Here is a 12475-nt window from a genome sequence, read left to right as displayed (position 1 = left end):
AATCGATCTCGATGTGCTTGGTACGTTCGTGGAAAGTAGGATTGTTAGCAAGATGAATTGCGGAGAGATTGTCACAAAATATGGTTGCTGGTGTTGTAAGAGTAATCTGTAGATCTCGAAGTAATTGAGTGAGCCATACCACTTCACTTGTTGTAGCTGCTAGTGCTCTGTACTCAGCTTCAGTGGATGACTTGGATATTGTTGGTTGCTTTTTGGATTTCCAGGAAATTAGTGCATCTCCAAGAAAAACACAAAAACCCGTGGTGGATTTTCTGGTGTCAGGGCAAGTAGCCCAATCAGCATCTGAAAATGCTTTTAATTGTATGGAAGATGTTGCGGGAAAGAAAATTCCTTGGCCAGGATTAGTTTTGAGGTATCTTAGAACCTGTTGTACTGCATGTAAATGAGGAGTCCGTGGCTTGGACACAAATTGGCTAAGCTTGTGGACTGCAAACATGATGTCTGGTCTTGATAAAGTCAGGTAAAGTAGACGTCCAATGATGCGTCTGTATGATGTGCTATCTGGAAGGGGATCTCCATCCATAGAGTTGAGACATAAATGTGGTGTCATAGGCACTTTCGCTGGTTTACATGACAGTAAACCAGAATCTTCAAGGAGTTGTAATGTATAGTGACGTTGAGACAAGTAAATGCCCTTTGACGATCTAGCTATTTCAAGCCCGATGAAGTATTTAAGATCACCCAAATCCTTTAGTTTGAACTTGCTTTGTAAATCAGCCTTTAGTTCTTGAATAAGAGAAAGAGAAGGGCCTGTGATGATGATATCATCAACATATACTAGCAAGGCTAGAAATGAGTTGCCAGATCCTCTTATGAACATTGTGTGATCCGACTGAGATTGCTTGAATCCCGAATCCAGTAAGGCTTGAGAAAACTTAGTGTACCATTGCCTAGACGCTTGTCTGAGACCATAAATGGATTTGTGAAGATGACAGACAAGTTTTGATGCTTCTGGATGTTGCTGTTTATGGGAATAATAACCAAGTGGGAGCTCCATGTAAACTTCTTCAGATAGATCCCCATTTAAGAATGCATTGTTAACATCTAATTGAGCTAAAACCCAATTTTTACTTGCTGCCAAGGCAAGAAAAACTTTGACAGTAGCTAGTTTTGCAACAGGGGAAAAGGTTTCAAAGAAATCCACGCCTTCTTGTTGAGTGTAACCCTTAGCAACTAACCGTGCCTTATATCTATCAACTGAGCCATCAGATTTGTATTTGATTTTGTACACCCAACGACAACCAATTGGTTGCTTTCCCGGAGGAAGAGTAACTATAGACCATGTGTGGTTAGCATGCATGGCATCTAGTTCCTCCTTCATTGCTGCCCGCCAATAGTCAAGTTTGACTGCTTGATGATAAAACTGAGGCTCAAAATGAGATGAAATGTTGAGCACAAGGTTCTTGTATGGCTGGGATAATGAATCATAAGAGATGCAATGAGTTAGGGGATAAGAACTTGCCGATGATGGGGGTGAATTGTGGTGCAGCATATGGCAGTGATAGTCTCTTAGATAGGAAGGGGGTTTAGATGTCCTTGAGGAGCTGCGAGTGACAGCTAAAGGTAATGAATCAGAAGACATGATTTCAGGTTCATCATGTGTATCAGTGGCCATATTCTCAATGTGTATGTTTGAATGAACATTGTTCTCAGAAGGTGGAGTCACTTGTGCATGGATGGGTTCATTTAACCGCTGATCAAAGTGCATATGCGATGGAATATGACTGTCCAAAGGATCTTGTGTCTCCATATGAGCTGGTTTAGGGAGAACAATTGAAGGAAATGGATCAAAGATCTCTTCTGTAGATGGTATATAGGAGAAGGGAAATATTGACTCATGAAAATTTACATCTCTGGAGACGAATATTTCTTTACTTCGCATATCCATCAGCTTGTAGCCTTTCATACCCGGTGGGTAGCCTAAGAAAACACATAAGCGTGCTCTTGGCATAAATTTGTCACGTTGAGCGGCTAAAGTAGAAGCAAATGCAAGACATCCGAAGACCCGTAAGTGTGTATAGTCAACTGATTTCTGATGCAACAGTTCATATGGCGACTTGTTTTGAGTAGATGGAGATGGAACACGATTCACTAAGTAAGTGGCAGTCATGATGCACTCACTCCACAGACCTAGTGGCACATGAGACTGAAAAAACAAGGAACGAGCAACATTAAGTAAGTGTTGATGCTTTCTCTCTACTACCGAGTTTTGTTGCGGTGTTGCAACACAGGAAAACTGATGTAATATTCCTCTATTCTGACATAATTCTGTAAATGCAAGTTCTTTAGCATTGTCTGCTCGAAATGCCTTAATTCTTCCATTGAATTGTGTCTCAATCATGTTGCAAAACATGGAGACTTTACTGGAAGCTTCAGATTTGTGTTGCATGAGGAAAATCCATGTGAATCTTGTGCAATCATCAACTAAAGTCAAAAAATATCTTTGTTTATTGACTGTGGGAATATGGTAAGGTCCCCATATGTCACAATGTATAAGGTCAAAAGCATTTGGAGACTTATTATTACTATGAACAAAATGTAGCTTTCTTTGTTTTGCTACTGGACAAACTGTACAAGGTGTGTTGCTTTGAAAATCAGCAATATCAGAAGGAAAATGTGTTCTTAAACTCTGTAGGACTTTCAGTGATGGATGTCCAAGTCTGTTGTGCCAAATTTGTGCCCCAACTTGATTGATCGAAGCTTCTGGATAAAGTGAGCTAGCATCCAGAACATATAGGCCATCTATCCTCTTACCCTTGCCAATCATCTTCTTGGCTGCCATGTCCTGAATTATGAACGAGTCAGAGTAGAAACTGATCATACTCTGCGTTGTGGCAATAAGGGAACTGACAGACAGCAGATTAAACTTAAATTCGGGTATGTAAAGGACATCCAACAAGACCAAAGAAGCACCCAACTTAATGTCCCCATAGAACTTAACTTCCACATGTGCATTGTTAGGCAGAGTTACTTTGGAGTTTTCCACTGCCTTAAGCGAAACAAAAGCATTTGCACTTGAACAAATGTGTCTAGATGCACCCGAATCAACTATCCAACAAGTGGAAGAATTCAGAGTACTTGGGATTGAAATGGATAAACAAGTACCTGAGATAGCCGGAGATTTGTCACCCTCGTGTTGTTCATCTTTCTTGTCAGTAGCGGAAAGTTGCTGAATCATCATGGCCATGAATTGTTCCATTTGATTCTTGTCGATATTCTGGAAAGCATTTGAGGCTGGACCAAAATTGTTTGGCCTGGACTCTTGCTGAGAGGCTTGATTAGTCTCTTGGTGAACAAAAGCAGCCTGACCTTTGTTCCCCATTTTGTATTTTGTCTTGTATCCAGGTGGGAATCCATGTACTTTGTAACAATTCTCAATCGTATGACCATGAAAATTGCAATGAGTACAGAATGGCCTGCCTTTTGAAAACTTTGGTGGCATTCGGTTGTTGAATTGTGACTGAGTTTGTTCATTTTTGAGTGCAAACGCCATGTTGTGATTTGAGACATTCATGGCGCCTTGATTTCCAATGGATCTTTGTCTTTCTTCTTGTACCACAAGAGCAAACACTCGGCTGATTGGTGGCAAAGGATCAAGCAGTAAAACTTGACTCCTAATATGTGTAAATGACTCGTTTAACCCCATAAGAAAGATCATTGTGTATTCCATTTGAACATATGTTTCAAGATTTTTGACCCCAGTGCAACTACATTTTCCACAGCTGCACATTGGTCGAAAATGATTTAACTCTTCCCAAATAGCCTTGATTTTTGTGAAATAAACACTAACCGGATCTTGTTCTTGTCGAAGAGTGACCAAGTCTCGGCGCAGTTGAAAGATTCTAGGGCCATTGCTTTGCTGAAATCTATCCCTAAGATCATTCCAGATGTCTTCTGCTGAGTCCGCAAACAGAATGCTTGCTGATATATCTTTGGAGACTGAGTTTAGTAGCCAAGAGATGACTATATTGTTATTCCGAACCCATGCGCTGAGTAAATGGATTTCAGAAGCAGTTGGCTTACAAATCGATCCATCAATAAATCCCAGTTTGTTCTTGACAGAGAGAGCAATCCGCATTGCTCTACTCCACGATGCAAAATTGTCACCGGTGAGTGGCTGAGAAACAAGAACGATCCCCGGATTATCCGAATGATGCAAAAAATAGGGACTTGAAGGATCATCAACCGCCAATCGGGAAGATGAATTCCATGGAGATGGGTTCACGGTTGCCATTGATATGACACTTTGCGAGCTCAAAACTCTGATCCAGACTCAAATGAAAAAGATCTTAATTCACCAATGCGCTGAATGTAATCTTACCGTCGATCAACCTCGAAGCGGAAGAAGATTGTGCGGAAAAAAAAAAGCTCTGATACCATATTACAGCAAGAATGGTGAATGAAAATCTTATTCTGAATGAATGTTGTGATACAATGCTTGAGCCTTTTTAACTACCGGGAGTGTCTAACTTCCTCAACTAAACTGGAAAATAGTTACAACTACTTTTTATTATTATCTATAATACAGCATAATCGACAACAATGCATCTCGAATATTAAAAATAAATGCACATTTTTACCACTTCATTTCTGCAACGACTTCTTTATCGTTTAATCATTAATGATTTATAGTTTGGGCACCATTTTGAACCCTGATAAATAATAATAGATTATAGGATAGAAATGCAATTCAAATGGCTAAAAGGATCTTAGAGAAGAAAAGGACAAAAATATTCCATTGCCGGGAATCGAACCCGGGTCTCCTGGGTGAAAGCCAGATATCCTAACCGCTGGACGACAATGGAATGTTGAGTAAGGGTTTGTCAACATTCCTTATATACTTTAAAATGTTTGATTAGTTTGATATTTTGAAGGGATAAATATTTATTTTGGTTTAATTAACCATATTTCGTGGTAGAGAAGCTTAAATTAAATTGTGAAAATTTTAATTTGACGAAATTAAAGCATTATACATGTTATAAATTTATAATAGATGAAAATAAAAGATAAACATATAGAAATTTTTTTAACATATATCCTTCATGTTTCGTCTTATCAATCACAAAGACAAACGATAAACCAACATATGTTTCGTTTTCTCAATAAAATGGGAAACTGGTATATGCATTTCAACCAAATATCACATGTACATAGGTAAACTCAGATGAAAATATTATCCGAACAAACATAAAATATGGAACCAAATGTTATTTACAAGCTCATAAATCATAGCTACATCTAAAAAATTCAAATTCTACATAATAATATTTTAGAAAGGCTGAACTGACATGAAAACTTGCAAACACAATGGAAACTGCGCAAACCACAAGTCCTAATTCTTCGCCTTTCTCTTTCTTCCATCCCAAATGAACATTTTTATGGTTATCGAATCCTATTTCCACCAGTTGTCTGTGCTCGCAGGGTAGGTGTTCAACCAGTGGGTCGAGGACCCTATAAGATGTAAGAAAGATACAAGTTTAAGAAGTTCGCATGATATAAAAAAAAATCCCATGCCTGAATTCCAGTTCAAAACAATGCAAATTCAGGAATGCACAGGTCATCATATAGTGGGGACTAAAAGGGGAGGTGGGTTTGCTCATCAGCTCATGGTTGCATCGAACCAAATGAATAGATCAAACTACGATTGATATAGCTATAGCGGGGTTTAAGATGGCGACTCAGGTTCAAGTATTGCGACTTTCATTATTTAGCAATCAAATAAATTAAGTACATCAACAAAAGCCAGTTAAGGGAACAGCACCTTCATATTACTACATCCAAATATTTGGAAGCTATGGAACAGAGAACTACAGGATTAAAAGAGAACAGGCTCCCATACATAAAACCAGAGTGTATCGCTATCTCTTGTCAAATATTAAAGCTCTCTAAGATATTCAAGAGCAGTAAAACTAGTGTTCCTGCACATGTGAAAGAACTAGTTATGATTCCAACAATTAAGGCAATCTTGATTATTACATCTAACCAGTCAAATCTTGGTTGTTATTTCGAACACAGTTCGATTTTACTATTATGAGAATACTGATTACTAACCAGGATCGCAAGAACTATCACTAGAACTTATTTAGTAAGTACAGCAATCAGAGAGTTAACGAAGCTCACCATATGGTAAGGAAATTCATCTGCTTCAAGCATGTGTACAATCTGTCCCATCTTTGGGCGTTTGTCGGCGTCCAAATCAACACAACGAAGGCAAACCAGTAACATTCTCTTCAAAACTCTCGAGGGAGGATGAACATCAATCAAGGGGTCGACCAACTCTTCACCACGACGACTTGTTATCATTCCTTTTACCCAATCAATCAAATTCACCTGAAATTAGGAAAGAGAGCTCTATTTAAATTAAACATCAAAATATTTTGGAGATGTGTAAGACATCCGGTAAGGTTAACATGTAGTCCGATTTCAGAGAACACATTTTCAACCTCTCCAGGTGGTTTCGAATAGTCTATGGGAATCCTTCCAGTGATAATTTCCATGAGTAGAACTCCATAACTGTATACATCATTTCCTTCATTAAGCATGCCAGTACTTGCATACTCGGGTGAGACATATCTAGTAAAGAAGCAAATCAAACTTGTGAGAAATGTTCATAGTATTTTCAGCTGGGTTACTTAACGTAAAATCATTCAACAAAGGTCAGAATAGAATATACCCAAATGTTCCCATCACTCTTGTTGTAACATAGCTTTTCTCAGATCCCAACAACTTTGCAAGTCCGAAATCCGATATTTTAGGATTCCATTTCCTATCTAAAAGAATATTGCTGGATTTCACATCTCGATGGACAACTTTGGGCTCTAATCCTTCATGCAAGTACGCAAGTCTGGAAAAAATGAACAAGTACTGACAGGGGTAGAAGTAGAGAGACATGCGGAGATTCGCAAATGAAACTTGATCTTGGATTTTGAGAAGGTATTTGATGGCTTTGAAGTTGCCTCAGTTTGCGCTTAGCTCAGTGGATTTAAATTTCATGAAAGTATTTAAAAAGTGAATCTAAAATATGGATTCAGATAACTTTAATTTCGGGAGAACTTAAAATCCATTAGAATGGTTAAGACACAAGCGTAAAATGATAATATAAGAATTTAAAAATCGGAAATCCAAAGAATCCATAATTATCCAGACAAGAGCCGGTGATTTAAATGATGAATTTGCAATATTTTGATTTCAGATGAATCAATCCAAGCACAACCTCGAGGACCTCTCTCACTGCCATAATTACTTCTCATTGCAAGTAAGTCAAGACAGGATGATGTTACCGATTAAACATAACAAAAAATGAATGAAAACATCAAGCAAGCAAGAATAAAAGCAAAATGCTGCAGATCAATTGTTCAATGTTGGTTTTGGTATCAGCTTCAAGAACACAAAAGAAACCAAACAATTTTGGATTAAATTCTACACAAAAATGACATACGGAAAATCAGTCAACACATTGAACAACACTAAGCCTCACCCCCTGGCTGTTCCGATGGCAATTTTCATCCTGATCTCCCATGTTAAAGGGCTAACTGGCCCCACCTCACCATGTAACCATTGCTCCAAATTGCCATTATCAATGTACTCATAGACAAGCAAACTGATTCAGAATAAAAAGATCCAGTTACAGTTCAAGAAAACACGGTCATATCTACAATAAATCAAAGTTAATTACGGGTACCTTTGAGCGCCTTCTGCACAATAACCTGTCAAGCCTACAAGGTTTTTGTGTCTTACTTTGCCTATTGCTTCAACTTCCACCTTAAACTCCTTCTTTGCTTGACCCCTATTCACAAGAATAATATATGACATTGATTCACACTCTGCAAACAAAGAGTTTGTTTTATTTTTTGATAATGCATAAATTCGTGCATAAAATGGCTGCACTTTCTATGAAGGCATATTAACGAGGATGTAGGAATTTCGCAGCACATCAAGATTGTGATCAAGTCCAATCAAGTTTCCATAAAGTCATTGAACTGTCTTTTGTTGAAATAATGGACAAAAGTTATTTTATGCCCCATACACGGGATTCTCATTTAGGAGAACATTTTGCAGCACATCGAGATTGTGATTAAGCTCAAATCAAGTTTGCATATAGCCATTGAGCTGTCTTTGGTTGAAATAATGAACAGAAGTTATTTTATGCCCCGTACACAAGATTCTCACTTAGGAGCACATTTAGTAATCCCTAGAGAAATTACAATACGGTTAATTTTAGACAGATAATAATTGTCCTCCCTAATGAACTTCTGTGAAAACTATACTCGAGACAAGGATCGTGTTCACGTTCGAAGACAAACTGAAAGCTACTGCTTCAAACTACCCGAAATATGTAAAAGAACTAAATCTCGTGCATTTTGAACTAGTTTTCATATATATTTACCAATGCAGAGATATATCAACCGATCCAATTAGCACACTAACATCCTCATTGTTATCCAAAAATTATTGTGAGGGCTAGCACTATACCTACCATTTTCCAATACCAATCATAACAAACAAGTCGTGGCCAAATGGTTCATTCCATGAATAGAATTTTCTCTTTTTGACGCATTCTAGAATACAGCGGAATATCACTGTAATGAACTAATATATAATAGAACCAAACAAATTGCTTAATTGAGAAAACGAGGAGTTAGGAGTATAATAAGTGAAGTAGGGCAAAGAGCATATAAACGTAGAAATAAAGGCAAAAAGACAGAGCTAAGCAAGACTAAGTAAAGTGACAGCCTGATAATGCAACAGCTACAATAGATAATCAGAAGTAAAAAAGGAGGAATCAAGCTTGCGTTCCATAATAGAATATATACAAGAACGGACAAAAGATATAAATAGAGAAAAAAAATATCATCCGTTACTTTTTATTCTTTGTGATTTCATAGAAAAGAGTTAAAACTCAGTCACCTACCGACTACAAAGTGAAATCAATAGAATCCAGATGTCTGATGCTTTGATCTGCTTTCCAGTAAGCAAAAGAGTAACCACCAAATGGACATACTATATCCCATTTGCAAAATATTAAAAAATAGATAACTTTGTCACAAAAAGGGATAAATTAGAAACGAGGGCTCCATTTCTGAGGGCCCAACTGAATACCGGAGCACGCCTCGACTTCCAGTTTCTCGAGAAGAAATTTATAACCATATTAACTTTTAATTTTATCTGTAGTAGTGATTTTTGTGATGTACTTATTTTTTAAAAAGTACAAAAAAATAAAAAATTGATGGAACCCAACAAGAATTCGGTTTCAACTCAGACTTCAAGATTATCAGCCTTGCATAACATGTATAATTGTGAAAGTGTTTTCCAATTTAATTCAAAGACGAGTAAAGCATGAACGTATAATTCTTAACTTTTTTTCGTCTATTCCCGACCCAAGACTTACTTGTTGTTTAGAAGATTTTTTACGGCAACAACGGAACCATCCGAAAGAACACCTCGATAAACAATGCCAAAGCCTCCTTCTCCGATAACGTTCTCATCACAAAACTGATTCGTAGCGATTTGAAGCTCCCTTAAACTGTACCACCGTCCCCACGCGGAATTCCCCAAATCGTCGGTAGAGGCCGACAGTGCCAAAGATGACTCGCTCTGAGTCAAACTCGATTCATTGCTCTCTGAGCTCCTCTTCTTGCTCTCCGAATCAATTTCCACAATCCTCGCCACATCACCTACTAGAACTATCGCCTTGCTGTTTTCATCCACTTCTTCGGTTGCTTGAACTTTATCGGACGTTTTAACTTCACTGATCTCCTGGAAAACCAGCGGCAAAATCCCCGGGCCGCGTTTCACGGCAATGCGGCTTCGTTTCGACCTCCACTTCAGACTAAGAAAAACGAAAATTATAGAAAAAACGGCGAGCACAACCACTATTGTGGCGATTACAATAACGTACAGTTTTTGGCCGAAAATCGGAGTTTTGGAGTTGAGAATACCACCGGAAATTTCCATTTTCACGGCGAGATCGTACTCTCCAAGCTCTTTCTAGGGGGGAATGCAGTGTAGACTGAAAAGGTGATGCATTTTGGCAGCTCTGTAGCGAGGGGCATGCAACGGTCAGTCAAGTGGAAGATTCATAAAATTGAGGACTTCACAATTATAGGCTTTTTCCCCCAAATTCAGGCCGAAAAATATATATATCAATCTAATAAAAAGTATAAAATTAAATGGTAATTTAATCTATATTTTAAAAAAGAGGGAATTTTAAAATTATAATTAAATTTCTTAATATTTTATGAAACGGTCTCACGAATCTTTTTTTATGAGACGGGTCAATCTTATCGATACTCACAATAAAAAGTAATACTTTTAGCATAAAAAAGTAATATTTTTTATGGATAACCCAAATAAGATATTTGTCTCACAAAATACGACCTTTAAAACCATCTCACATAAATTTTTTCCAATTAAAAAATAAACTTTCAATTTCATAGTAATAGACAAATACTTAAAATAATTCAGGTTTGACTAGAACTCAATCAAAATTGAAGTACATTCAAACTTTGATTGATCGGATAGCTTCTTTCGAATAATTCAATTACATTGAATCATATCAAATTCATGATTTAGGGTGTGTCATCCATCTCTTTTTAACATAATCATAATTATAAATGATTTCAAATACACAAACAATTTATGTTTTTCAAAATCCATTCTTCATATTAAAATCTCTTATTTTGAATCAAATTCTCTCGTCCAAACACATCTTCGCCTCTTTCATATACAGATAATAAATATGTTTTTCAATCAATTCGAACAACTCGCGAACGGCTCGATTTGATTCCACTTTGCAGCAAGCCATTTGGCCATGATTTGAAATACTTTTGATTGTTTTATGGATTGATACGTTGTTTTGATAATCAACAAAGTAGGAAATACTAAGCGTCGTGGCAAATAAGTCCTTGGATTGCGTAATAAATGTAATTTGTATCATATGTCACATGTGGCTTAAAAATAAATTTTTGGACCACCACATTGTTCCTGTCTAATTTGTGAGGCTGATTGAATCTTTTTGGGTCCTCTTACGTAATTCACAAACGGGTCACTCACATAAAATAATTTCATATTTTATATTTTATAAGTAGAGTTAAAATTAGAACTTGGACTTAACTCAATCCCAAAAGTTAGCTCAAGAGGAGATGATGTCAAAGTTCATATATGTCATTCTCAATAATTTTATCTAACCGAAATGAGACAACTACTAACAAATAGTAAAAATCTGAAATTCATCTATCTAATATTAAATTATTTAGTTTAGGCGATATTAAATATAAGGCAAAAACTTGTGTGAGACGGTCTCACGAGTCGTAGTTGTGAGACGGATCTCTTATTTGGGTCATCCATGAAATTTTTTTATTTTTTATGCTAAGATTAGAGTAGGTCTCATGTGAGACTGTCTCACAGATCTCAATCTGTAAAACGGGTCAACCCTACCCATATTCATAATAAAAAGTAATACTCTCATAATAAAAAGTAATACTTTTTAATGAGTTACCCAAATAAAGATCCGTCTCACAAAATATGGCCCGTGAGATCGTCTCACACAAGTTTTTGTCCTAAGAGTATTACTTTTTATTGTGAATATGGGTAGAGTTGACTCGTCTCACAGATTAAGATCCGTGAGACAGTCTCGCATGAGACCCACTCTAATTGTAAAGTTTTCATCTATCCTGATCAATATTATTTTTTCATATATGACAGCCCACATTAAAGTACAAGTGAGTCAGGTAACTACACTATGAAAGAGCGAAACAAAGGAAGAAGCAAAGAAATAAATAAACCGAGGATACGAAAACGAAACGAAAGAAGAAGCAAAGAAATATGAAAAAAATCACGTAACTACGTTCTTCTTCCATTATTTTATTGTTTTATAGGATATTGGGCATCTCGAATTGGCTCACTAACATCGACTCTTGTCTTTAATCAAGCTCGAATTTAACTCAAACTTTTAATTTAATGATATTCTAATTCCCATCGTTTTTTTAAACTTTGTAGAATTTCTTGTAAATAAGATTTTAATACTTGAGAAGAGCTTGAAAAGGTGCCGATTGTTTAAGATTAAGTTTGAACGCTATTTTTTGTCGAAACAAAATATATTCGAAGGGTACTCAAGCGCGACTCACCTATTAAAATGTGAATTAAAGATAAATTATGTCATACATTTATAAAAATAAAAAATAATACAAAGTGAACAAAAAAATTAATTTCCTATGAAATTTTGAGATAAATATTATTGGGAGGACCTTGAAAATCCAATTATCTTACATCCTTCGAGGTTTGACACGTTTATTTTTCTGCGGGTCAAGCCAGCGTCCTGCGCATATCCTCACACCTATTTTTATTATTATTATTACAACGCACACGAAGAGGAGAGATCGAACTTGAGAAGAGAAGTTAGCTAATCTGGAGAGTGAGACCACTGGACTACGAGCCTGGTTTCATCCTCACGCCT

The 12475-nt window shown here is 36.7% G+C and overlaps 1 protein-coding gene and 1 non-coding gene across 2 annotated transcripts; both read right to left on the bottom strand.

Moving 5' to 3' along the window:
* Positions 1-4754: 4754 nt before the first annotated feature.
* Positions 4755-4826, bottom strand: TRNAE-UUC (transfer RNA glutamic acid (anticodon UUC)). The gene has a single exon. It is a non-coding gene; the product is annotated as a tRNA-Glu (tRNA).
* A 305-nt stretch (positions 4827-5131) lies between these two features.
* Positions 5132-10118, bottom strand: LOC140841857 (probable receptor-like serine/threonine-protein kinase At4g34500). The gene is made up of 7 exons (XM_073209569.1): positions 9410-10118; positions 7703-7807; positions 7499-7621; positions 6695-6865; positions 6465-6594; positions 6142-6351; positions 5132-5472 (listed from the first exon to the last, which is right to left on the bottom strand). Exons 1-7 carry the CDS (start codon positions 9973-9975, stop codon positions 5452-5454), a joined length of 1326 nt encoding a protein of 441 aa, XP_073065670.1. The 5' UTR covers positions 9976-10118; the 3' UTR covers positions 5132-5451.
* Positions 10119-12475: the final 2357 nt, after the last annotated feature.

Source organism: Primulina eburnea, chromosome 9 (genome assembly GCF_022965805.1).
Source record: "Primulina eburnea isolate SZY01 chromosome 9, ASM2296580v1, whole genome shotgun sequence".
Classification (NCBI taxonomy): Eukaryota; Viridiplantae; Streptophyta; class Magnoliopsida; order Lamiales; family Gesneriaceae; genus Primulina; species Primulina eburnea.
The sequence above is the reverse complement of the archived record's forward strand: the minus strand, read 5'-3'. Positions and strand labels throughout refer to the sequence as shown.